General features: G+C 34.2%; 1 protein-coding gene across 3 annotated transcripts in view; it reads right to left on the bottom strand.

Annotated features, from left to right (window-relative positions):
• Positions 1–213: 213 nt before the first annotated feature.
• Positions 214–27,012, bottom strand: part of Hel89B (histone acetyltransferase 1) — a 46,193-nt gene continuing 19,394 nt past the window's right edge. For 2 of the 3 annotated variants that reach the window (XM_074171416.1, XM_074171417.1), the window contains exons 11-24: positions 26,587–26,942; positions 26,275–26,515; positions 26,008–26,218; positions 19,933–20,374; positions 15,278–15,767; positions 11,569–11,895; positions 11,233–11,451; positions 10,906–11,152; positions 9,938–10,091; positions 8,105–8,313; positions 7,828–8,046; positions 7,544–7,765; positions 5,007–5,260; positions 214–1,582 (exon numbers count right to left, since the gene is read on the bottom strand). In XM_074171416.1, coding sequence (XP_074027517.1) covers positions 5,011–5,260; positions 7,544–7,765; positions 7,828–8,046; positions 8,105–8,313; positions 9,938–10,091; positions 10,906–11,152; positions 11,233–11,451; positions 11,569–11,895; positions 15,278–15,767; positions 19,933–20,374; positions 26,008–26,218; positions 26,275–26,515; positions 26,587–26,942 — 3,587 coding nt within the window. In that variant the 3' untranslated portion in view covers positions 214–1,582; positions 5,007–5,010. The remainder of the gene's footprint in view (positions 1,583–5,006; positions 5,261–7,543; positions 7,766–7,827; positions 8,047–8,104; positions 8,314–9,937; positions 10,092–10,905; positions 11,153–11,232; positions 11,452–11,568; positions 11,896–15,277; positions 15,768–19,932; positions 20,375–26,007; positions 26,219–26,274; positions 26,516–26,586; positions 26,943–27,012) is intronic. The other variant, XM_074171418.1, reaches the window with a different exon arrangement.

Genomic DNA, 27,012 nt, shown 5'->3' with positions numbered 1-27,012 from the left:
TTTGACTCTTGAAGATGTTTGTATATTGTAGATTTTTTGTCCTAACACGTGTTCAAGCAGCCTTATGTCAAAATTTCTACCAGTTTGGCCTATATACACTGCAGAGCATTCGCCACACTCTATTCTATATATACCTGATGTTTTCATTCTATACCGTTTGGGTTTTGCATTTGAGAATATTGTGGGACAAGGTAATAATCAACAACACATGAATTAGTGGAAGAAAAACATTTATTGCTTATTCAGAATACATTTGGAATATTCTCAAATCTGATACATATGAAATAAAAAAACCCTTAATAGTTCTGGGAGCCATTAGGAAAATAGATAGAAATTGACTTTTATCATCATAATATATTTGGGAAAGAAAGGTTTTCGCTTTCTACTTCTCCATCTTCATACTAAAAATGTGAGAATCTTTAAAAAAAAGGAAGAAACAATGTCAAAATAAAGAAGTTGCAGTCGTTTCGAAAGTATTTTTCTTTCAAAAATCATTGTTTATATAAAAGTAGTTGTTTCAAGAGGACTGAAAGTTACTTCTTTGCATGATCTACACATCCTTGTTAAGAGTTAATTTAAAAATTAATTGCTTTCTTCTTTTCTTTGGAAGATTCCCACGTTTTGAAGTAGATGAAGTAGATAACCAAAATCTTTCTTTTTCAAAAATTAATCACTCCTAAAAATAAACGCCTTTAAATTTTTACCGTAATATACTTTTCTCAATTCCAGTTACAAATGTTCTAATCATATGAGAAGAAAATATCGGTATACAACTGAATGAAAAAAAATATATGATACAATATTAGATTTATGACAATAAAAAAAGATTATAATGAAAGGTAACATTCAGAATATCTTTGGATCAATGTCTGGATCAAAAATTCTAATTGAAATCAATGCATAATGCGTTTTCCAAAATGGTCCCGAAGCAAGTTTTTCCAATAGGTATTATATTAAAGTAAGTGCTTCATTTTTCAATCTCAAGTTGTGTCCTGTGATCAACGAAACCTAGTAATATGGTTTAAACTGAAAGAATTCCTTGTATACTTTTCTGTTTAATTCAAAATTAACATTTTAGTAAGACAGTGAACAAATTATACAGGTGTATCAAATATAATTTAGTTTTACCCTAATATAGGGTTTAGTTTTACCCTAATATAGGGTAGAGTTTGCAACAAAATTAAAAATATAACAATCTCCAAACTTTTACTTTCATAATTTTTTGACAGTACTCCAAACTAAACAGAATGAAATAAACATTTCAGTTGGTAATACAAATATTTACATTTTATGTATCTAGTTTCGGGTTTACTAATATGACCAAAATGTATACCTAAATTTCCAATTGGTTGTTAAACTTATAGAAGTCAAATAATAAATTTAATTATTTTGAATATTTACAAAATCAGAGAACAACAGCTTAGCTAGCTTATCTTTTGATAAAATTCACTTAATTACTGCATGATATAATGGAAATGGGAATTAAATGTGAAAATAAATAGTAATTCTTTGGTTTGACAGTTTGCATATAACAATCTATGATAAATATTTTATTGCTTGCCTTCTAAAGTGTGAAGATTTCCTGAAACAAATAAATAATGGTGAGTGAAGTAAAATACAATATTTCAAATCAAAAAATAATTCAATTTCCTGAATATGCTATTAGTATTTCTTAGTAAATAGCTAGGGGTAGGAGTAGGTTTTAAGTAAGCGAGTTTATTTGACCATTCACTGCAACACGAGAGAGTTTATTTTGGCCCACAGCTATTCATTTCATTTACCTACTGATATCAATAACCACAAATCAATGTATATAGATTTGGGAAGCTGAATACACTTATTGAATGAATGAATCTGAGAGGTTTTTGTATAAAAGTGTATAATTATAAAATTATTGCAATAATTTTATAATTATACACTTTCATACAAAAACCTTTCCGATTCATACAAATCAATGTGCTTGTTTCATGCTATTGAAAATGAGACTGGTTTGCTTATAGACTGATCGAGTAAGGGTCCCAAATCAGTCCCAAGATCTCTTTATATTTGCAGAAAAAAAAAACAATTCGATAAGCAAGAGTTCAAATTGGCGGCGTGTCTGCTAACCAATAATATTGATCGTGTCTACAGCGGTGTTGCCAAGTGTATTGGTTTTCAATATCAAATCACAGAACTAAAATATAGTGATCCAATTAGACAGACATCATTTTTTATGTTATTGTTGTCAACTTGGTGTGAATACAACTGTTATAATCTGACTTGTTTGTTACAATTCTCTAATTGAAGAACTTTTTCTTTCATATAAGATAGGTCTCGGCATTTGCCTATTTTGCTGCATATTACTTTCCATCAGTTTACATTCCGAAAAATATTTTTTCATGTCATTTTTTGATTGAATTTCACCAAACTGGTTAAAATATGTTTTATACTTAGTTGTAGAAACAGATCATCCATACCAGACAAAAAGTTTTTCAGTGTTCCAAAAAACAAGACTCTAAGAGATCTATGGTTTTCTTCTGTCAGATATAATTTTTGTGATATCAACATAAAATGTCTACTGCCGGAGGTATTTTAAAAATAACGTTTTTATTGCGTTTTGTATTATTTGGATCCCATGTATAATTAATTCTCCCTTCCAATACATTTCTCATACTTGTTTCTTAGATTCAGTTGTCGAAAGTGACTGTGATTTTACTTTGAATCTCGAATGAATCTGAAAACCGAGACATCACGGGCCTAGAAAATCCAATTTTCAATAATTATTTAGGCAAAACAACGGTTTTTACAGAGCAGAAACAAAGTGCATTGTTTTCAATTTGAAATTACTATCAAATGAACTTGTGAACAAAAAATCATGAAACAAGCCCATTCCATCTATTTGCCAACGTACTGCAAAAATATGTATCCAAGGTTCATCAGCTGGAAAAGGTTCAAGCTGGAAGCGCAAATGCTGAATTTTTGAATAAAGTTTAAGCTTAGATAACTTCGGATATCTTTTTAGACCTTACCAAAACTTTTAACCTGGAAGACCTCAAGACACTTCCTATATTGGAATTGTATGATCTGAGAAAAATAACATGGCAATCGTCCGAGAGCTATATTAATAAACATGTCCACTATACTGAAATTGTTAATTAAACATCACAGAGACTACACGGCCCAATTGATATTCCATATTGGGAACTCTTGTATACGCTGCCTGTTAAAAAATGAGGTAAATTTTCATTTTTCTCAAAAAATATTTTTTGTCCCCTCCAAAGTAGTACCCCTCAGATATAATGCACTTGTGCCAGCCGTTTTTCTATTTCTCGAAGCAGTTCTTTGGTATGTCCTTGTGATCTCTCTGAGAGATTTGGTTTTTATCTCCTCAGTCGTTGCAAAACGCCGTCCATTCATGTGTCTCTTCAATTTTGGACACAAGAAAAGTCACAGAGGGCCAAATCTGCTGAATACGGTAGCCGAGGCATGATTAAGTGTTGTTTTTGGACAACAGATGCTTCATCGTGATGCAAAAGCCATGAATTTCAACGTTCGCCTTAGTTTTTTGAAGAGATCTTGTACACATAACGATGGAGAAATAAAAAGTTTTTCCCCAAGAAGAATGTTTCTTCATATGTCATGATGAATCAGTCCTTGAATTTGATGACAGCACTTGAGGAACGCTCTGTATATAAATGTTCAAGATAGACAAAAAAAAATGTCACCCTTAATAAATAATCATTAGCTGAATGTAAATCTTATTAGTTACACGTGTGAGTATTTTTAAAACAGCCTCAGTGAATGAATCAAAATATATTTATAAATTTCCTTTCAACATTTTCAGATGGCTAGAGTCGATCTAAAATAAAGTGAATGAAATTCCTTCATCACTTGAGAATTGGCACAATCAATACTTGTAAGCAGGACAAGGCTGAGTTCATGACCCCATTTAAACTACCCACTTCCCTGGTGACCTGATGACACAGTTATTCACTCCAAACAGGTCATGAGCCCTGGATGGACCTACATTGCACATAAAGTGTGTTATTTGGCTATAGGGTGGAGTTTGGAATGTTTAAAAAATTGACTGTCAATGTAATGAAATCATTGAAACTCGATAATTGAAATGATGATTTCATTGGACGGCGTTTTTTTCATTGTTTGTTTGGGTTTTGAACCCTGGCACAATCTGGAGAATAAACGGAGGAAGTGTGATGAAGGATAAACTGAAAATTTGGTTCCAAATAGTCAATGTGTAATATAAACCTCTGAAGAGTCTAGTCAATAATGTATCGTGAAATAATCAATGTTGAAATGAAATGTTTATTATATATTCAGCTTTCTTTCATATAGTTTACTTTTTGGTGAAAAAGTATCAATCCAAAATCAAAAGAAACAGACGTTTGTTAAAATATTTTCAACAGAGCAGTTTTTCAACAGTGATTTTTTTTGTTTTGACAATGGAAAAGGATATTTTCTGAAACGTAAACCTTTTTAGAGAAAGTTAAGTAAATTAATTTCATTTTTCCATTGATTAATCAAATTGTACGCAAAATGTACAAATTACATCTTACTGACAATTTGGACTCTTCAGCAGTTTATATTACACAGTAACTTTCTGGGATGAACTTTTCAGTTTGTCATTTATTACACTTCAACAGATCTTTTGTTCATTTGGCTTAGTTTATTCTTCAGACTGTGGAAGGTTGAAAAAACAGAAAAACAGACAAGAAATATATGATTTCACTTTGGATGAAAGTAGTTATTGAAAGTTGATGTAATTTATTTTTTATTTACATGGCGTTAGAAGGAGTTTTAGATATTTTTGGATAAGTTAATGATATCGATTCACTGATAAATGTTCTGGGGTTTTTACTGAAAATAACATCAACTTCCTAAATTATTCACAAAATGTTACACTCAAACAAGACAAAAGAAAAGCAGCTATTGTCCACCCACACATTGGATGACCCCATAATTTTTGTTAACGCATCAGAAAGGGTAAAAAAATGCCGGTGTTAACTCACCTGATCACTTCAGTTTTGTCATAAACTGAGACAAATCATACTCTGTATCATACTGCTTGCTATCCCATAATTCTGGAAGGGACTCCAAAATTGCCTTCACTCCTGTGTTCGGCTTGGACCCTGAGTTAGTATCTCTTCCATTATTGGACGTGTGAGAAAACAAATCCAACAACTGTTCAGTCCCCATCGTTTCCATCTGACTATTTTCTCCGCTGATCACCGTATTGGCGGTTTGAAGTTTGAATTTCTGCAATCTAAAAAAAATATATATTCAAATTTTAAATTTATTAATAATAATAATCTTTATTTTGAAATAGGTAATCCTAATCTACATTCACAAAGTATAATCTTATATATAGTAATTAGCAGCATAGTATTAATATATTTGTTTTGTTTTAAATTTAAACGTACACATAAGGTATTTACATTTCGAGTTATATTTTCCATTGTTTTGCTAAAAGAAAACCATTCAAGTATAGCCAAATACCATAATAATCATATACAATCCTACATATGAACCAATAAGAATGCTATCCCAATATACACTTATAGCCCGAAAGAAAATACATATATTGATACCATTCACGTACAGCCAAATACCACAATAATCATATACAAACATACATATGAAACCAATAAGTTATGCTATCCCACTACCCACTATACACTCATATCCCGTAAGAAGATACATATATTAATACTCGTATTGATACTAAAAATTATTAATCCTGATAGATATACAATACAACGATTTTACTTTGCTGTAAAGGGTTTATCATTTTTATTTTAAACTGTTGCAGAGTTTCTGATTTCTTTATATCATCTGGCAAACTGTTGTAAGCAATGAATCCCTTGAACACCAAAGTTTTAATATTGTAAGCTTTTGTTTGCCTAGTCACATGTAAGTTATGTTTACTTCTCGTATCATGCTGGTGAACTTGCGTATTTATAGTTATATATTTGTGAAAATATGATGGAAGAAGATTATGCAACATTTTGAAGATATAACTCATAGTTAAATAAATAAGTCTATTTTCTATTGACAGCCATTGTAATGTTCCCAACATCAATGATATTGGTGTATATCTGTTACATCTCAAAGTGATTCTCATTGCACGATTTTGAAGTTTTTGTAGTGATCTCATTTCATTGAGGTCAAAACCATACAATAAGGTCGGGCAATATTCGAAGTGAGGTTTGATAATTGAGCTCATACTCAAATGCTGAGATACCCTCGAAAAAAAATATAGTATTTTGAGTATTATTTTCTGAATATAATTGAAATGACCATTCAACGTTAAGTGGTTGTCAAGCATAAACCCTAAATATTTAAACTCTTGAACTAATTCAATTGTATTATTTTCTATTTTGATGTGAATTTCATTTATATCAATTTGTCTGTATTTAAATGGTGTGGCAATTATCATCCCCTTTGTTTTGTCTACATTCAGTTTCAATTTATTCATTTTAAGGTATTCTGTTATTCTATTTAAAGAATTATTCATCTTTTGTACGGCATTATTCAAATCTCTATCAGTTACTGATATTAACGTGTCATCTGCGAACAAGTGTATATAGTCACATTCATTGTAATGCTTTATGTCATTTATGTATAGAAGAAACAATAGCGGACCCAAAATGCTTCCTTGTGGAACTCCATGTTGCACTTCCAATGGAGCTGACAATGAATTACCAACTTTTGTTTGTTGTTGTCTACCTGTTAAATAGTTGTTATTGACAGTTCCATGGTTGGCAATTTAGGTTTCTGATACAAAAGTAATTATTATTTGTTACCATTCATTTAAAGTAGAACTCATGTGAATGATATCTGATTTTATTCCACAACGAATGGTTGAAATATAAACTGAGTAAAGAAAAGTATCTTCTGTATCTTTTTTTGTATTCTATATTTGTATTTTGTTTGTGTTTTATATTGACTAACAACTGTGATACTTTAAGTAGATGTTGTATATTTATTGTAGTACTCATACTTTGAAATTTTATTCCTGAGTTTAGTTGACTAACACATTGTGGTGTCATATTTGATTATAGATGTATTGTATTAGCAGTTTCATTACTAAATGAAGGATTTATATATATTTATATAATTCAGTGTTCATATACAAGTATTTGTTTCGAAAGAATTTTTTTCTTTCATGTAATTCAATGTTTATATGAAAGTAGCTGTTTCAGGAGGACTTTCTTTCAGTTTGTGTCTGAAAGTTACTTCTTTGCATGATCTACACATCCCTGTATAGAGTTACTTATTTTCAAATTGATGACTTCCTTCCTTTCTTTGGAAGATTCCCTCATCTTTTTTTGTATCAAGATGGAGTGGTAGAAAGCCAAAAACTTTCTTTCCCATAAAATTAATCACTCCTAAAAATATAACCCCTTCAATTTAATTATTCCTATACTGAGGAAACTGCAACCACATAAGTGCATGTGCTTGTGTTTTGCAGCCGAATCAGGAAAGGATCATGAAACGAATATAAATGCATCGATTTAAATTGGTTTGAAAAAAAGTAACTACTCACCCCATTATTTTTTCTTCCAGGGTAGCCCTCGTAATCAGTCTATAGACATTAACTACCTTCCTCTGTCCTATTCGATGGGCTCTATCCATAGCCTGAAGATCTTTCATTGGGTTCCAGTCATGTTCGACAAATATCACCGTGTCAGCGCCAGTCAGATTGAGACCCAGGCCCCCAACTTGTGTTGTCAACAGCAAAACATCGATGGAAGGATCATTATTGAATCTGAAAAAAGATTATAATTTCCATAATGTGGACTTCTCGCACAAAAGTACTAGATTTCTCACCTAGTCACAACAGAATGCCTTTGTATGGGCGGAATGGAACCGTCTAACCTCAAATATGTTACGCTCGGCATATTCTTCTTGAACAAATCTTCTTCTATAATGTCTAACATGGCTTTGAGCTGACAGAACACTAATGCTCTGTGTTGGTTCACTACTAAATCAGTCGATTCTTTATCAGTGCTTTCATTTACGCCTATACCACAGTCTTGAAGAAGTTGCCTGCACAAAAATTTAACACAAAGTATTTGATACCACAGTTACAAAGAACAATTCTTACTTTAAAGCTGGCAGTTTCGCCGAGTGCGATATATCGTCTAGGGCAGATTTTTGTCGGTGAAGTTGAGCAATTATTGCTTGAAAATGTGGGTGTGAAGGATTCAGAACCAGTTTGGGATGATTGCAGACGTTCTGTAGATAACGAAGCGCTTGGAATATGTGAGTATTTCGATGAACAGAACTAGAAGGACAACCAGAAGAAATAGAGTCCTGTAAAAGATTTACATGAAATTGTATGTGCTTCATTCCTCAAATAATTCATATAAAAAGTCCAAAAGCATTTATTACTATATACTTACCAAAATTTCCTAGGAAATCATAAAGCGGAAAACACAAAGACTTAATAAAGGAACAAATAATGTCATATAAAGCTTGGGGGTGTAATTTGCCCTAAAAAATACATATGTTGGACTTTCATTTAGATTTGGGTTCTGTGAGCGACGAACAAGAAGAGAAATTCCATCAGGACATTTTCTTAGTGGAGAAACGTTATCAATGGAAATGGAGTCCAGAAATACTAGCAGATCATTGTTGGAAACTTAAAAGGGACCTACCAGAAGACGAATATTCACGAAAATCATAAATATTTATTGTACATTGAGTAATAATTTTTCTAATAATAGTTGATTCTTGTATTTTTTACGAAAATATATGCTTTGATGTCAAGAGAAAACCTGATGTGTCAATTTTTTTTCATTGATACAATATTGGTTAGTGACCCTAGTAGATTCAAAGTTCAAACAGTTAACCCTTTCACTGCTCAAGAAGAGTATACTCGATCGTGGGTATATTGCTCAAGACGTGATAACTCGCATTTCAAAATTGAATACGACCTGACAGCTCTAGCCGCATATTTTCGCGTAGGTATTTCGCACATGCCAATTGGAGTGAGAAATTAGCTGCGATGGCAACGCTGCTGTACAGCTGATTAGGTAAACATTAGTTCTAGTGATAGCAGTGCGTTTTTTAGACCTGTTTACATAAACAAAAGGCAGTATATGTTAGATGTGTTTATTGTTTTTTGAGGTGTATTTAAGTAAAATTATTTCATCATGACAAAGAAATATTTGACTGATAAAGAGTTAGAAGAGATTCTGGCTAGAAGCGATGACAGTGATCAAGAATATGAGTCGCTATAGTCAGATGACGAACTACCTGACACTGAAAATTTGCAAAATCAACATGAAAATGTGGCAGATATACAGAGCTTTATTTTGAATACGAGCCAACAAAACTTGAATGTGATGGAAATTGATGAATCAATCTCAAGAATCGAACAAGGAGAACTCCCTTTACAAGGCAGATTTGAATGGTCAACCAAAGAGTTCTCTCACCTTATGTTTACGAATTTGACGAATTCAGTTCAGGCTGCAAAATTCAAGGTACTTCAGCACTTGAGTTTTTTTAATATTTCATTACCCCAAATATAATGAGGTTGACAGCAAAGCAGATCAATAAAATAAGGAACTTTTTGTAGCAAATAAAACCTTCATTCCATAAAATATTGTTTTATTGAACTTTAGTTTTTTTTTTAATCGTAAATAAATGCTTACTATCGTAAAATATTATGATTGTTAGCTTTTATTTTCGATTACTGTTCATTTACTTGAAACCTAAGGTATTTTTTTATCGTAAAACGTATACCCCGTTGCACTATACTGCTCAAGACAACTATTCTCGCAAACGCCAAAAAAATTCAGCACTGGGTGAGCCGCGACAAAAAGCCAATGCGCAGTGAAAGGGTTAAAATTTTGTTGACCAGTGTAATTTATTGAAAAATGTATTCCGCTTTCAAAAATATTCATGTTTAAATATCAGAAATAGAGCACAATACCTGTAAAGTTTGATGGGCTTGTGACTTTGAAAAGTCTTCATAAAGTTGTTCTTGCAAAGGACTAAGTTCACAGTAATAATCTTGAGTAATCTTAGGGGGTAAATCGTCTAGCACATCTTCCTTCATCCTCCTCAGTAGAAAAGGAAGAACTTGCCTGTAAGAAATGGAAACGTGAGATTTTTCAAAATGCATAATGACAACTTTAAAACTACTGGTTGTTGTTCATACATATTAAAATAATGATGCTTGATACAGCGGTCAGTATAATAATAATAATAATCTTTATTAGAAACAGGAACATCCTAATTTACAAACATTTATAATATTTGTAATTAGTAATAATAAATAAAAATTAATGCTAAATAAAGAATGCTAAAATATAAAAATACAACTATAGTGTCACAATCATTAGATATTAAAATATATACTTACTTAAAATATGACTTACAACCAGGAAATTTGACTTAACAATGAAAAGAATTATATTTTATTTTGTTCAAGTATCGATGCACGCGGAAGCGACAATATCCATTTTGAGAGGGATATTCACTTAGAAATCAAAATTATTTTTAAAATGGTGGATTTTTTAGGTAAATTTTCCGTTCGAAATATTCGTAAAAAACCAAATCAATTTTTACTTTTTTATAATTTTTAAGTATTTTAGACTAACTCGAATAACTCCTTGATTGTAAACTTGAACACAATCTTTAGAATCCATTGAATGCCAAGTGCTGCTGTTGAATATTTTTCATCTATTGCGGACTTTGAACTTCATTTTTAGTACTGTTTCTATACTGCTTCGTAAAATTGCATCTAGTCTAAAGAATTTTTCGTCAGTACAATTAATTTATAATTACTGTAGTAGTAATTGCACGTTAAAAGGCAAGACCTCTTTAATCCTTAGCTCGCACAGCACAGATATTTCAATCTATTTCAATATAATACAATTATTTCACCTAGACACTTACCTATGCAAAGACTCCATCGCTAATACTCCTGCTTCTTGATCTTTGGGGGAACATTTAGGGTCTCTGCTAGCCAAAATTGGTCTGGAATATCTTGCTGTGAACTGTTTTTCAGTACCCAAGAATCCAGGCATAAGGAAGTCGAATAAACTCCACAACTCCAAGACATTGTTCTGAATAGGCGTACCACTCAATATCAATCTGTGATTTGCTACCAAAGCTTTTATTGCCATACTAGTTCTCGTTTTACCTACAAATGAAAGTTTCTGTCTAAAAATAATATTTTGGAAACGAGGTTTTGATCCTAGTCAGCAAAGAGCCATATCTTACCGTTTTTAATGATGTGACCCTCATCGAGGATGATGTAATTCCACTTGATGTTAGAAAAGAAAGCAATGTCCTTTCGAACAATATCGTATGAAGCTACGATTAAATTGTACTTTTTAAATTTATGTCTGAGCTTCTCTCGCTCCGTAGGCGAGCCATTATATTGAAGAGGGCGGAGGTACTTATGCCTGAGAAATTTCTCCACTTCATATACCCAGTGACCTGAAAAAATTAAAATTGTAATCATATATGTTCAGCTCAATTTTCTTGATAGAGTTTCGCCTCCACTATTATAGCTATTCGTTACTATCATTTTGTAAACTGGATAGAAATAGATACCTGTCAAAGTCGGTGGACAAATCACCATGGAAGGTAACGGAGAGCAATCAGGTGATCGGGTCTCTTTAAATTTCTGTTCCCTATAGTATTGGTCACCGGCCAAGATGCAAATGCTCTGCAGTGTTTTTCCAAGTCCCATATCATCGCATAAGATACCGTGGAGTTTGTACTTATTCAGGAAGGCCAGCCAGTTGACACCGGCTTGCTGGTAACTTCGTAGTTCGGCATCGATCTGGATAGGAATTTCATAATCCGGAATACACGTAGGTGAGAGCAGCTGTTGGAGGAATTCTCTTTCTTTGTCACGTTTCATAAACAGGCTGCTTTCTGTGGATACAATATTTTCAGAATCATTCGACAGTTTCTATTAAGAGAATAATAAAGTCTAAATCTGTCATTCAGTTTTTCTGTAAATGATCTTTTTATTAATTAATTCGGTAATTCGGTGATTGTTGTATTCAAAGTTTCTTATGATTATCAACAAGTCAATGTAACAAAATCTTTCTAAACCAGGTCTGTTAAAAAAATAAAGTGAATGTTCAAATTTCGTGGCAAGGTAATAATAATAATATTAATTAATTAATTAAGGGGTGTATTTCAGGGTGATTCCCTCAGTCCCCTTCTTTTCTGCATCTCACTATTGCCATAATCCGTTGCGCTCAGAAATACTCGAGGATATAACTGTGGCACCCCCGGAAACCGGAGGCACAAGGTCACCCATCTGTTTTATATGGATGATCTTAAACTTTATGCCTATGAAGAGAAAATCTCCATCAGTCCTTGAGGGTGGTGGAAGAGTACACGCATGCTATCGGTATGAAATTCGGGATAGACGAATGTGCAATGGTCCATCTCAAAAGAGGACGATGCAGGGACTACGGAGAGGATGTGCAGCTCGTAGATGGAAGCATACTACACCATCTGGATGCCGGAGAGACGTATACTTACCTCGGCGTGGAACAACGCCACTCACAAGAGGTAACAGCAGTGAAAAACTCTCTCCGCGGCAAGTATCAGCACAAACTTCGACAGATCTGGTCATCGCAACTGTCGGGGAAGAACAAAGTTGCCGTTCCAATCTTACTCTACTCCTTTGGAGTAGTGAAGTGGACTCGGGAGGAGCTGTATCAACTCGACGTAAAAACCCGAAAAATGATGCATCTCTATAGGAGTTTGCATCCCAAATCGTCCGTTCCACGGTTATACTTCCCCCGACAACAGGAAGGCCGTGGACTTTTGAGTTTGGAGTGTCTACATGACAGAATGGTACTGGATACAGCCTGTAAAGTCGTCAGGAGTTCGGATTTCCTTCTCTGCATGGTCCGTGACCATGAGAGAGCAGGAATTGGAGCATTTCTCTGCTGCCCGAGCAGCTGATGAACTCGGTATAGTTTTCGACACTGAACGAGGTGACCACAACTCTGTCACCGAGTTGGAACCTGTTCAGCAAAAAGCTCAGATAAAAGCCGCAGAGATCACCTTACTTCTGCAGAAACACAAGGATAAGCCAATGCGTGGGGTCTTCTTCAATAACATTGGAGACCTTGGCTTATCAAAGGGCCTGACCTTCGCTTTTCTCAGGTCGAGTGGGCTATCAGCATGTCCAGCATATGCGGTCTCGGCCTATATCCATTGACATATCAATCAATCAATCAATCAATCAATCAATTTATTCATTGTAAATGAAACATTACAACGTCGTTATTTTCTTAGTATTAAAATTAAAATACATATACACAGAGATGCACAGATCAAAATAAAATAAATATATACAAAATTATCATGCACATGTAAACCTACAAGAGATGTAGTACATGTATTATTCATTTATAAAATCTTCTATTGAATAGAAACATTTTTCTATTAGGATATTTTTCAGCCAGATGGAGAATTCATTCGAGTGTTTCTTTTTTGCAAAGTCTGGAATTTTATTATATAATTTTGCGCCCCAATAATCGCATCCTTGCTGTGTTTTCTTCAATCGATGAAGAGGAACTTGCAGTAAATCTTTATTTCTGGTATCATAAGAATGATTGAGTACATTTTTTGAGAACATCTCTGGATTTGCGTGAACATATTTTAGACAACTATATATATATATGCACTGGGAATGGTGAGGATTCTATGCTGACGAAAAGCCTCTTTGCAGCTATCTCTATATACAAGTCCGCATAGAATTCTGATGGCTTTTTTTGCTGAACAAACGCGGCCCTAAGATTGCTATATTACTATCTACGGCACTCTTATGGTATTGACGAAACCCCGGTATTGCTCTACGCTCCGGGGGATATTGAATCTGTTGTGGGAAACGAGAAGTGCCGAATTTATTGGAACTATTCGTTCCCCACCCTCTGGCTCATACAAGCTAATAAGCCTGATGTGGTCCTTCTTGACCACCAGAGCAAAACGATATTTGTCTTGGAGTTTTCAGCTCCTGGCGAGACGAATATCGTCAGAAAAGAGGAGTAAAAACGGATAAAATATCAAGATTTTCTCTTCGAACTCCACAGACTCTATCCAGATCACTCTGTCCAGATGGTTGTTCTGATTATTGGAGTCCTTGGTGAAATGATGCCCCCTCTACTCTCGAATCTTAAAATCATACCGGCTTGCCGCATTAAGGCAGAAATCTTAGCCGTATAGATGCAGAAGGCTGTCATTCTTGGCTCACTGCACTTGCTCAGGGAACATGATTCTCGGACCCAATGATCACTTAACCCACGGTTGTGAGGAGTGGTCATTGGTTGATAATGCTGGCGCGCCCTCCCGAATGTATCGGGGCTTCGGGGAATAGGGCCTGACCAGCACACCCTACGGTGAAAAAAAAATCAATTCAATAAAGTCACATGCTGACATAGCATAAGTCACATTAGTATCTAAAAAGAATACATTCTAAAATAAAATTTAAAATAATATTAGAGTTATATAAAGTGGTAGTACCTGGTGTATAAAGTGGGTGTATATATATAAGTAAATTATATCACATTAAAACTATACTAAAATTTCATTAAAAAATTCATTCAATCTGTAGAAGGGAGTCCAAATGAGTATTTCTTTGAGTTTTAACCTAAAGTTGCAGTAAGTGATTTCAGAGTAGGGGGTAGATGGTTGTACACTTTAATTCCCATAACTGTGGGACTCTGGCTAGTAATTTGTAGGGTGTGGTTTGGAATTATTTCTTGTATTTTTCTTGTGGAATATGGGTGTGTATTATTTGGACAGTTGGTTCGGTCCATTCGATTAACGATTTTTTGCATTACGAGTGGTATACTCAGGTAGAGTATTTCGTCTCACAAGACTTTGTTTTTCTTTTTTGATGTTGCTGGTTATTAAATATGTATACATACAGGGCACGGTTAGAATGGACAGTCTTTCAAATATTCGTCTACAGCTCGCCTGATGATGAACTATGACCATACATCTTATAATTTCTTCTGTATAAGAAATACGTGAGCAGAAGTACCACCAGAATATCAGACCATAGCTAGATAAGGAATTAGCAAGTCTGTGATATGTTAGTTTGAGACTTAAGAATATCCAAAGAGAGAGTACCATGCAGTTGTCAAATAACAAAGCAAATACTGCTCAATTTGGATACTAGACTGTTCATATAAATTTTCCTTGTAAGCTTGTGATCCAAATAAATTTCAAGAAATTTATGTGATCAACTTGCTCTATAGACTTATGATTCATGAACATAAATAAATACCTTTTAGAGCAGGTGGTTCTGAAAACCCTCCTTCCAAAGGCATCAGTTGAACGAGAGTGGCAAAACTGTGAGTTCCCATTAGCCTCACACACATGTTCTGGTCCGACATTCTTCCAAGTAAAGGAACAACCAACAGTACTACGTACGGAATAATATCAAATTTCAGTTCGTCCACTATACAAGCAATCGCCTCCACAGCTCCTTGTCTAAAAGAAGTCGTAACAGAAAAAATACTAACAACTATAACATTTACCGTCATATACCTGTCAATCTCACAGTCCGTTGCACCCAACTTTGGCAAAACTGTACTGACCACCAACTCTATCACTTTAACGGAATCCAATTTTGCAAAAGTAGCCAGGCATCGAGAAGCCAAGTGTCTCACTGCGCGGTAAGGATGAGAAAGTAAGACACAGAACCTTGTAAGACATTTACTCATCACGTCTGGCAAGAGAGACTTATGAAGACTTGTGCAGGTAACCTCAAGGACCTGAAAGTATAAGTACATATGTTGAATTTCAGCACAATTGTGTCGAAAATAAAAAAGAAGTGACCGATACTTGATGAAAATCTATTATAATGAATTAAAAAAAACACTTCAATGTGAAGTTTTCACTTGACAGTTTACAAAACCGTGACACGTGTTTCGTTATACAATAGTATTTTCGGGCGTCACAATACTGTCTAAACAAATTCTGTGTCATGCTTTCATAGCATGGCACAGACTTTCTTTCATTCAAAAAGCTACTTCTGTTCTTTTATTCTTTTGGGAAAGTTTCTTCCGGTTTGACCAATATCAAATTTTGGACAAAAATCACAAGTCAACTTATATACTGCCGATCTATTCAACACTGGAGTTTTATCTATATTGTCTTGTTCAGGCGTGTAAAGGCACACCTGAAGAAGACACGATTGTAAAGGCACGCCTAATGATAGATAGATATATTTATTTGATCACGTTATGTATAAAATACATTTATGACAAGTCTATAAAATAAAAGTAACAATAAAAATGTGTAACAAGTTTACAGGGTATATTAACATATTCAAATTAAGTGTGGAGGTTGGGCGAGCATCTTCCTTGCATCAAAAGTGTGTCTATGCACATGTTCTAAATATTCTGAAGTGGAATAAAAACGTTTTTTTTTTTTAATATTTTTTATAACTTTTTTAAAACAAAACATATTCATATTTTTAATATTGGCAGGAAGTGCATTATACAATTTAAAATCATAGAAGTTTTTTAGGATTTCATCAGCCTGAAACGTTGAGGTCTAATAAAATTGCTGTTACGTGTATCATGATCTTGTAAACTGTATTGCTTGGGAAACAAGGGGGCTCTTTTGTGAATATCTAATAGGCTTGAGTAAACATACAAAGAGGGCACCAACATGATTTCATGAGTGATGAATGATTCACGGCAAGAATCCCTAAAACCGATTCCAGCAAGAATTCTCAGAGCTTTTTTCTGTAATATAAAAATGCATTGGGCATCACTAGAATTTTCCCAAAGTAGAATACCGTAAGAAATGTGAGACTGTATGAGCGAGCAAAGTACAATTTTCAGAGTAGTGAAATTTGTTATTGGTTTCAGCTGTCTAAGTAAAAATAAGGCAGTCGATAGCTTCCTTTTCAAACTTGAAATGTGGCTTGACCAATTTAGCCTATTGTCCAGAGTAAAACCCAATAATTTGACACACTGGAATTCAGGTAATAGCAGAGCCATAGAAACAATCATGTTTTGTAATTTTTCCTTAATCATCATGAGTTTGTTGACACTGCTTTTTCTTGTATTTCCATAGACTTATCAACAAGAGCTGAATCATTCATAGAAGAGTATATCAAGGATGTATCGTCAGCAAATAGTACACTGTGACATGGCTTCATATAGTTGTAAAAATCATTGATGTAAATAACGAAAAAAGCGGGCCCAAAACCGATCCCTGCGGTACACCTAGGTCAATCGGCCTCAGCTCAGAAAATGTATTGTTATAAAAAACTCTCTGGAAACGATTATTCAGGTAAGTTTCAATCAAACCCAAAGGAGTGCCTCTTACACCATAATATGATAGTTTTTCGAGTAAAATGCTGTGGGAAACGCAGTCAAAGGTCTTTGACAGGTTCAATAGTGTGACCCCCATAACCTTCTCGGTGGCAAGTCCCTCAACTATGCCTCTGACAACACTCATAGTAGCATCGGTGGCAGTTTTCGCGAAAACCAAATTGATAACTGCAAAAAAAATTGTTGATTTCGAAATATTTGGTGAGTCTTTTCTCAATTAATTTTTCAGTGATTTTTGAAAAGATACTTATAATAGAAATAGGTCTGTAGTTATCGACAATCTCTTTGTCACCTTTCTTGTGGAGAGGTATCACTTTTGAATATTTGAAGATGTTAGGAAAATTACGTGATTTAAAGATTAGATTTATCAAATTGGTAAATGGAACAAGAATAATATCCTGAGTTTCCTTAACAATTCGACTATTTATTCCATTGATATCCGGACAAGCTGAATTTTTTAATGATGTAATGATTTTTTGTACTTCATCACATGTAACAGGAGTTAAAAAGAATGAAGAGCCAGGAGAGGGAAAATTTCTAAAGTTCACCAATTCCGAGATAGGTAGATTAGGTAGAGATTTTACGATATTGGCGGCTATACTTGAGAAAAAATTATTAAAGTCATTTTCAGTTAATTTCTCTGAGAAACAACACCTTTGTTCAGTCTTCTTTCCGTGAAAATTCACAATGTTCCAGCTAGCCTTAGATTTGTTTTCAGTTTCAATAATATATGAATCATGAATAATATATGAATCAATCATTTTTGCATATCTGAGTTGCATATTGTAGTTTTTTTGAATTTCTTAAAGTTATTTATATCTTCAGGTGCCTTGGTACTGTCACATATAATTTTCAGTTTTGATAGATTATCACGATGTTTTCTCAATTCGTCATTGAACCAAGACACAGGATTCACATTGAACCTCGATTTAATTGGTTTCATTGGAAATATATCATCAATAAGATCATTGTAAATTTTCACTAACGGAGAAGACAAAACCTCAGTATCTGGGCATGAGATAAAACGCATTTTGTTCATACCTCTGCTTGTAATAGTCCTAGTCCAAATTGGTTTTTGGGTTTCTGAATGAAGCTATCGTATAGCGAAACAAGTGTAGCATTTTGTAAAACTGTTTAGTGAAAATCTCACATCAATGTGTTCCTTGAATACGTTTCGAAAGGGTAAATCGACAACAAGAGCAATTTATCAAGCTTTATGTTCAGTCATAAATAGTCAAAACAACAAGAAACATAGCTTAATGATTAACTTAGATCTTTCAAAAGCTTTTGACAATGTCAATCATAAAACATTGCTGAATAAACTTGAGGCTTATGGAATCAGGGGAACCTCAGCTAACTTGATAGAATCATACTTATATAATAGAAAACAATACGTGGTCGAAAAATGTCACATCACAAATGAGGTTATAAGGTCTGATGAACTAACAATAATTAGAGGGGTACCACAAGGATCAATTCTAGGTCCATTGCTGTACATTCTCTATACCAATGAACTACAAATGGACAACAACTTAAACACTATACAATTTGCTGATGACACAACCGTTATCCTTGAAGAACAAAATGGAGATGACTTGGAAAGAAATGTGTTCGATACTTCAAGTACCCTGGAAGCTTGGTTTGCACAAAATCACCTAAAGCTGAACCCTAATAAAACACAGGCAATCAAATTCTCACAGTCAGCTGAAAATGATTATACTTTTTCGGATGGTAAATCAACAATAACAACTAGTAAAAGTTCAAAATTCCTGGGTATTGAGCTAGATTTTAGACTAGATTGGAAATCTCATCTGGATACTTTGTCAGAAAATGTTGCAAGGCATTGCTATGCCCTAAGAGTCGTCACTAAAACAATAAATGTTCAAGCGTCAATGTCTGTCTATTATGCACAAGTCCACTCAAGACTTAAATACGGCTTAATTTTTTGGGGTGCATCTGTGAACGTTAAAAAAAATTTTTCACTTCAAAAACGTTGCCTTGGAATTATTTATAAATCCAAACAAACTGATAGCTGTAAACCTTTATTCATAGAAAAGAAAGTACTGACCATATACAGTCAGTATATTCTTGACAGAATAATGTTTATTTAACGACTTTGATAAAGCACACATCTGCCCAACAAGAAATAAAGCAGATTTGGTTACTAATATTCCTAATTTTACTTTTATTCAGAAAAATATACCGTATACTCTAATAAAAATCTATAACAAACTTCCAAATGCACTAAAAAGCCTCTCTAAAAAAACACTCAAAAATAAACTTGAAAACTTTCTTCTGAATAGAACATACTACTCAACTGATGAATATTTTAAAGATACCATCCCTTCAGATTTTACCTGCTAAAATGTCTCACATTTAATTGATTTTAATTTTTAAATGTTTTTAACTGTATATTTATTACACTGACATGTTCTACGCTCATCTGGGCATTTTACTTCATTGTAATTGAACAAATAATAAATAAATAATAATAAATAAAAAAATAATATGGATTTTCATCAAGTTTCAGCCGATTCCATCACATATTCAGACGAAATGAAGTTATTTGAATTCTTCAAAATGAAATTCATACCTGTAGAGCCCACAGTAGTTTCTCAGCTTCGGCATCTTTACCTAGGAAAGAAGCTGTATTGAAATTGAAGGGATCTATTGCCTCCGTTAGTTGGCCGATCATGAACTCCCAAATTTTAGGGGCACTAGTAGGCACATTTTCACCGAAATGTTCCACTATAGCTGTTAGTGCGTACGTAGCCCCTCTTCTTTGAATATAGTTAGCTCTCTGAAGTTCGTCCTCTTCTTTGAAAAGTTCCTCTACCGGTATGTCTATGGCAGAGGGTCGACCTGGGCCCCTTCCAGTACTATTTGACCTTTTCAATGCAGCTCTTTCCGCACTCTTCTGTTGATTATTGAGAGTCACTATACCGTTATAATTGCCGGGCCTCGCAGGGTCTCTCTGGCTACCACAGTCCTCGCCCTGATGGTGATATATAACAGGCGTGAATTCAGGATCGCACCTGTAATTGAGATTTAATTCACTTGTAATTATTTCTATTATTGTTTAATGAATTTCATCATAGTATTCAGTACAAAACAAGTCAACAAATAACCCATTGGATGTGATGATATTATTAGATTTCCTTCCAAAAACTTGCGATACTCTCAACAATTGTAGAATAATACATTTTCTGTTTTGTATTAACTATATTGAAAAAGTATTGCAGGAATAAGTATAATTACAGAATCATGAAAAATGGGAATTGAAAGTCTCTATGTTTTTTACCACTCTTATTTGTAACGACAATAATAATAATATTTATTTATCCTTTGAGACGTTAACAAAGTATAGGACATGTCAGTACAAAACGTTAAAATAGTATAAAGAAAATAAACATACATAAAGATAAAATATCTCAGTAATTTTAAAGTATAAAAATTGGATGTATAATAAAATAATAAAATCTGCATGAAAGTCTGGACCACAATCAGCTAAAGTCGTCTAAAAGGAATTCACTGACACTGTAATAAGCCTTAGACAGGAGCAAATTTAACTTCTCTTTTAAATGACATCAAACTCATGGTTTTAAAGTGATCAGGTAGGTGATTGAATAATTTTATTCCCATATACACACATCGGAAAAGTCTAGGGATATTTTTATAACATACTAAATATCATAAAAATAAATGCATGAGGTCGTTTAATTTCGATTAAATTGGTACACTCGACCACCCTGTAGATTTCTATGGGTTGAACAAAGCCTGCAAAAACGGTAACTAATCTTTTATCAAGTTTTTTACAAACTGTAGGTTTTCGGCTAAAATGAATAATCTGAAAGTGTCGAGTTTATACATTCTATGCAGTTCTTGCTCAGCAATTAAACTGGAAATATTGTGCTTTAACATGGAACGCCATCACTTACCATTGGCTGAGATGAATAGAGCTGTAGGGCTTCTTCAAGGTGGCATGCGACAAAATGATGTAGCTCTTCGTTTGGGGGTCTCCCAAAGTGTTATCAGTCGATTGTGGCGGCGTTTCCGTGAAACTGGCAGTCCAGCCGAACAACATCCAGGGCGAGGACGCGCTACAACTGCAGTTCAAGACCGATTTTTGGTCTTAACCGCAAGAAGACAACCGACAATCACAGCACCTGAGTTGGTTAACGTGTTGCAGCAGACGCACCAGGTAACCATTGGTCGAAATCGACTGCATGAAGCAGATCTCCACAACAGAAGGCCACTTAGATGTCCACCTTTGTCGAGAGGCAATCGCGGTAGAAGATTAGAGTGGTGTCAAGAACATCAAAACTGGGATGCAAATGATTGGGCCACAGTTTTGTTTACAGACGAATCCAGATTTGGATTTCATCCAGATTCTCGTCGAGTAAGACTGTGGAGACGATCTGGAAATAATGAACGTTTGAGACAGGTCCAGGAAGTCCACACATACAGAGGTGGTACAGTAATGCTATGGGGCGGAATCACGATCGGCGGCAGAACCGATCTCGTTTTTCCAAATCGCTCCCTCACAGCTCGACAGTACCTCGACACCATTCTTCTACCTATCGTCCGTCCGTTTGCTGGTGCTGTTGGTGAAAACTTCCACCTAATGCATGATAATGCTCATCCACATGTAGCAGCGCGTCTAGTGACTGACTGGCTCACCAACGAAGGAGTTGATGTATTGCCATGGCCAGCACAATCACCGGACCTGAATCCCATCGAGCATGTGTGGGACATGCTTCAACGAAGAATTACTCCGCATATGGGGAATATTCACACAACGTTTCAATTGAGAGAGCTTTTAATCACTGAATGGGCAAATGTACCTCAACAAGACATTGACAATCTCATTTTGTCGATGCACGATAGATGTAGGGACGTAATAAACCAGCGTGGAGGCCATACTTTGTACTGATTCCAATTTTTTTTGTATTATGATTTTTTTTCGGGGTGCCAAAGAAGAGCCATATTTTTTTTTAGTTTTGCTTATATGCGCACTCAGTATTTTTGACCATTTAATAAATTTTGTTGTGAGTTACATTCGTTTAATAATCACCCGTCAACTTTTTTTCCCTAAGGCGATCTAAAAAAATTATTGCCATTTTTAAAAATATCCCTAGACTTTTCCGATGTGTGTATTTGAGTGACTGTTCAAATTTAGAGGATCTGTGTCTAGGAATACTTAACAATTTTCCATTTCTGGTTGAGTAACTGTGGTAAGAAGAATTTGTGTTATATTTTGTTAAATTATCGTGGATGTATAGTAAGCATTTAAATATGTAAATACAAGGGAATGGCAGGATTTGATATGATATGAAGTGCTGTTTGCACGATTCTCTCTATAGGATATCAATAATTTTCTAATAATTTTTTTTGGGAAATAAAAACCATATCTTTGTTGGTGGCATATCCCCAAAGAACCACATCGTAACTTAAATGGCTGTAGACCAAGCTATAACATATTTCCAGCAAGGCATGCAAGGGCATAAAATGTTTTATTCTGGAGAGAGCATAGTATGCTTGGTTAACTTTTTTACAAGTGACTGTAATGTGTTCAGACCATCTTAAGCAATCATCCACATAGACTCCTAGAAATTTTGTAAAATTCGTTGATACCAATTCCACCCCTCTAATATCAAAGACAGTAGGATGTTTATCAAGACCGATGGAAGAACTAAAATGGATACATTTTGTTTTATTCAAGTTAACAATCAGATTAACTTGCACCAATCTAAGAAGTGTGTTATAAACCTTTCCGTTAATGACTTTAATTCCTCTAGGCTGTGTGCTGAGACCGCTAACGAGGTATCGTCAGCAAAGAGAGTGAGACTATTGTTGTTGATGTTGAAGTATTTGGGTAGATCATTGACGAATAGAAAGATAAGCGGTCCCAGGACAGAGCCTTGAGGAACTCCTGAACTGATTGGTTGAGGATCAGATAGTGTATCTTTTATTTTTACCAACATTGTACGGCCTGAAAGAAAATGTTTGAGCCATTGCAAAAATACATCCCTAAATCCTAGATTAAACGTTACTGTAGTTTCGTAAGGACATTTTTAAGCTTATACACTAAATACACAAAAAGTAGTAAAAAACATAGAAAGTTTCAAGTCTCATTTTTCATGATGATTTTCTAATATGTGGTAATGGCTACATCCATCAATTTATAATTATAGAAGCCTTGAAAAAAAACTACAGAATTATAAAAGCAATATAGAAAGAACGAAGGACCGCAAAATAAAAACAAAATAAGAAAATTTCAACCGACTTTAAATCAGATTTTTTTGGTCTTGAAAACTGAAGTGAACTTTTTCTAAAAAAACATTTTCAATGGAAATTATTTTGATATAAACAAAAAAAAATAATATTAATTTTCCTTTGGCACACTGGATCATTTTATTTTGTTAAAGTTCATTTTATGACCTCGAAATTGTAATGTTCGAGGTCTATTCGTTTTTGCTTTATGTGTGATGAAAAGTTGATCCTTTACAACAGGAGACATTCTGTCCAGTGTTTGGACACCGATGAGCCATCCAGGCGAAAAACCACCAAAAAAAGGCCATTTTTCAAGTACTTTTCTAGCTTTTTCACCTGTAGAACCTTCGCCTATCAGGACCAAGCAAAAACAGTCTTCGTCGACTTCATCGAATCCCGAGCACAGAATTTTTATACTGACGGAATTATTCGCCTAGTGTTATGTTGGCAAAAGTGCACTAAATTGAATATGTATTCACTGAGATATCACAGTTTAAAGTAGACTCATAAAAATGGACCAAACTTTCGAGACAACTTAATAAAAAGCGAAGATTGGACAGCCACTGCCAAATGAGATTCGTCCTGTCTTTCTAAGCAAAGAAACCTAAATATGAGCCCTTCTTTCAAGCTCATGAATATATATAAATATCATCGCCTTCCCTCACTCAAGACAGTTGAATCCAACAATGCATTCGAGCCAAGCATCACTGATGAAGACATATGACAGGTCGAAACACGACTGCCTGGTGTTAAATAACGAACTATTCATTTTTAGGCCATGGTCTCAATTAGTTGCCTTGCAGTGAAAGCTGTCGAGGTTGGGTTTCGCAATAGACCACCATTGGTAGCCTCGTTCATTGGTTATAGTGTGGTTTAAGTCTTCTGTCGATTCCATATATTGCGTCATAGTTCAGCCGATCACCACGAATGAAACCTGTGGCAGGTCTGGTGTATTTTGATTTGTATTCAATATTCCTTAAAAATTATTATATATTTTTTCAGCAATAACAAATTACGATTTCTTCCAAAATTTTGACAGGTAAGACTCAACCAGTAGTTATTTGGTTTATCCAGTATTATTATCAAGGATGGTAATTATTTTAAAGGATTAAACAAAAAGCCTTCTATTGATAGAAAGGTTCGACATCCAAAAGATCAAATGATTATATAAATTGGATGTAGGTTCAAGATATAGTAATTTGTATGAACATATCATTATTTAATTTTACACTCTTCTAATAGGATTCAACATCAAGTAGTTTTCATAAAATAGCTCTAAAACAACGGATTTTAAACTTATCATTTAACCTTTTTCTTTAAAAATTATTTAAATACTTTCTTCCTCTATATAAATAAATAACAAAACAACTGTTGTTTATGTGGCTTGTGGAGATGGTATTGAACTATAATTTATATTTTGCCTTAATTGTTGATTTATTTAGATAATTTTCCTTTTTTAAAGTAGAATATTTAGGTGCGTATAAATTATTCTAGGCGCTGTTGCCAATATGTGAATTAGAAACAAATCCCTTTAAAAATTAAAACCCAACATTTGAAACATCAATTTGAATATTTTTCGAAGTGAATTTGAAAAACTCATGAATTGAACTCAACTTTATTTTGTTCAAACTTGCATTTGCTGTAATAACCCAAATTGAGGAGCATTCCCCATTCTCAAACCTTTAATAGTATTCCATAAATTTGTTTTTGAACATTTCAAAATGAGTGTTCCAAAAGAAACTTTCCTCGATGTAGTCCTAAAAATTTTGTAGTTTGACAATATTAAATAATAATTTTGATTCCAAAATTCAAATTCAATTTGTGATAATTCAACAGAGAAGTCAGTCAATCATGTTATTTTGAATTTTTTACTAGAGAAATAAAATGTGTCATCGGCGTATAACTTAATATTTCCTTTTAACAATTATTTTGAAACAGAACACAAAATAATTCCTTTTGAAATTCTGTAAGCATTAGTTTTTAATGAACTGGCACCTTTTGCTCGGCATACAAACTGTTTTCTATTGTAAAAAAAACTAATTCCAAAATAGTAGGAACTAAATTCTCAGAAATCACTGTGACATTTTTGATTTCATCAGTCACTCGCAGAGGCATATGGAAATATACTATGATTTATGTGTGTATGATTTAAATGAAAGATGATAAAATATATAGAATCACAACCTGAAAACAATGTTTTCGTTTTAATGCAATATTTTTCAGAATTTAGTACTTACTATCAGATATTTTTTATAGATAAATAATTTTCAAAACATCTATACATAATATCTTGATTAGCAATACTTTTCAGTTTCTTTGAAGAGATATTGTGATTAACTAACTGTGTGGAATATCTCTCGCAAATTATATATCACAGATCGTTCAAACGTTTTACCTGAGAAATGTACACAGATTAGCTATGATTTTGTCGTTTGGGCATTGGCTGCGCTGTCGAGACTGATCCAGAAGTGAAGCAAGATGTTCCGCTGCAATTTTTTGCAAATACTCATTAGTCTCATATCTTATAGACTGCATCAGAGGTTTAACTATCGGCGTGAGTTTTTCCGATAAGGCTTTAAACTTCACTATGGCACCGGCAAGGGTTGCTAAAACAAACAAAATTTTCAAAAATCTGACAAATCAAATTCCCATCACCACTTACAGAAAGTACTGGTACTAAGATTATGCTGTTCAGCTGTCGTCTGCAGAACAGATGAATGTATACTCCTTCTTCTCTCCTCCAGGTTTTCATGAACTTTGGCCTTCAGCTTCGAGTTGACTAGAGTTTGTTGAGTTTCATTTCCCGTTAACTTCTCGATTTGTTGAAGGGTCAGTACGTTTTCGTTTTCGACAACCACAGGAACTTTGTAGTGTCTCAATGTAGCCAGAAAATCCTTGGTTTCCTATTATAAATTCAGTTGAAAAAACGATGAAGTTATTTTGAAAACAATCCAATATAAAAAAATATCTTTACCTGCGCTAACCTAGTGAAACTGTGAGCGATCTCATCGAAATACACACATTCGTTGAGACACTGGTGCAAACGTAGTTTTAAATTCTGTGGACAGTCTGCTATTTCTTCATCTAAACTGGCCCATTGAGAAATCACAAGACCTGTCATCATACGCTGCAAAGCTGACTTAGAATTCAAGTGGACTAGAAGAACCTTCACATAACATTCAATGGGTTGCTCAATACCTGCTGTTGTGTAGTCAACTCCGGGTGCTGGTTTTATCAAGTAACAAGATAGGAGTCCCAGCATTCTGGACGCCATGCACCTTATCTTTAAGGAATTTACTTCCCTCGTGTGGGATGGCGTTGTCTCACTTCCTAAAATAGCAATGACCAGTTACCAGAAGATCATAGGCTAACAGCGGAATTCTACATGTAGTATTTAATG

This window comes from Leptinotarsa decemlineata, unplaced genomic scaffold (genome assembly GCF_025532065.1).
Source record: "Leptinotarsa decemlineata unplaced genomic scaffold, Ldec_3_MD MMD2_tig00000010_RagTag_RagTag, whole genome shotgun sequence".
NCBI lineage: Eukaryota > Metazoa > Arthropoda > Insecta > Coleoptera > Chrysomelidae > Leptinotarsa > Leptinotarsa decemlineata.
The sequence above is the reverse complement of the archived record's forward strand: the minus strand, read 5'-3'. Positions and strand labels throughout refer to the sequence as shown.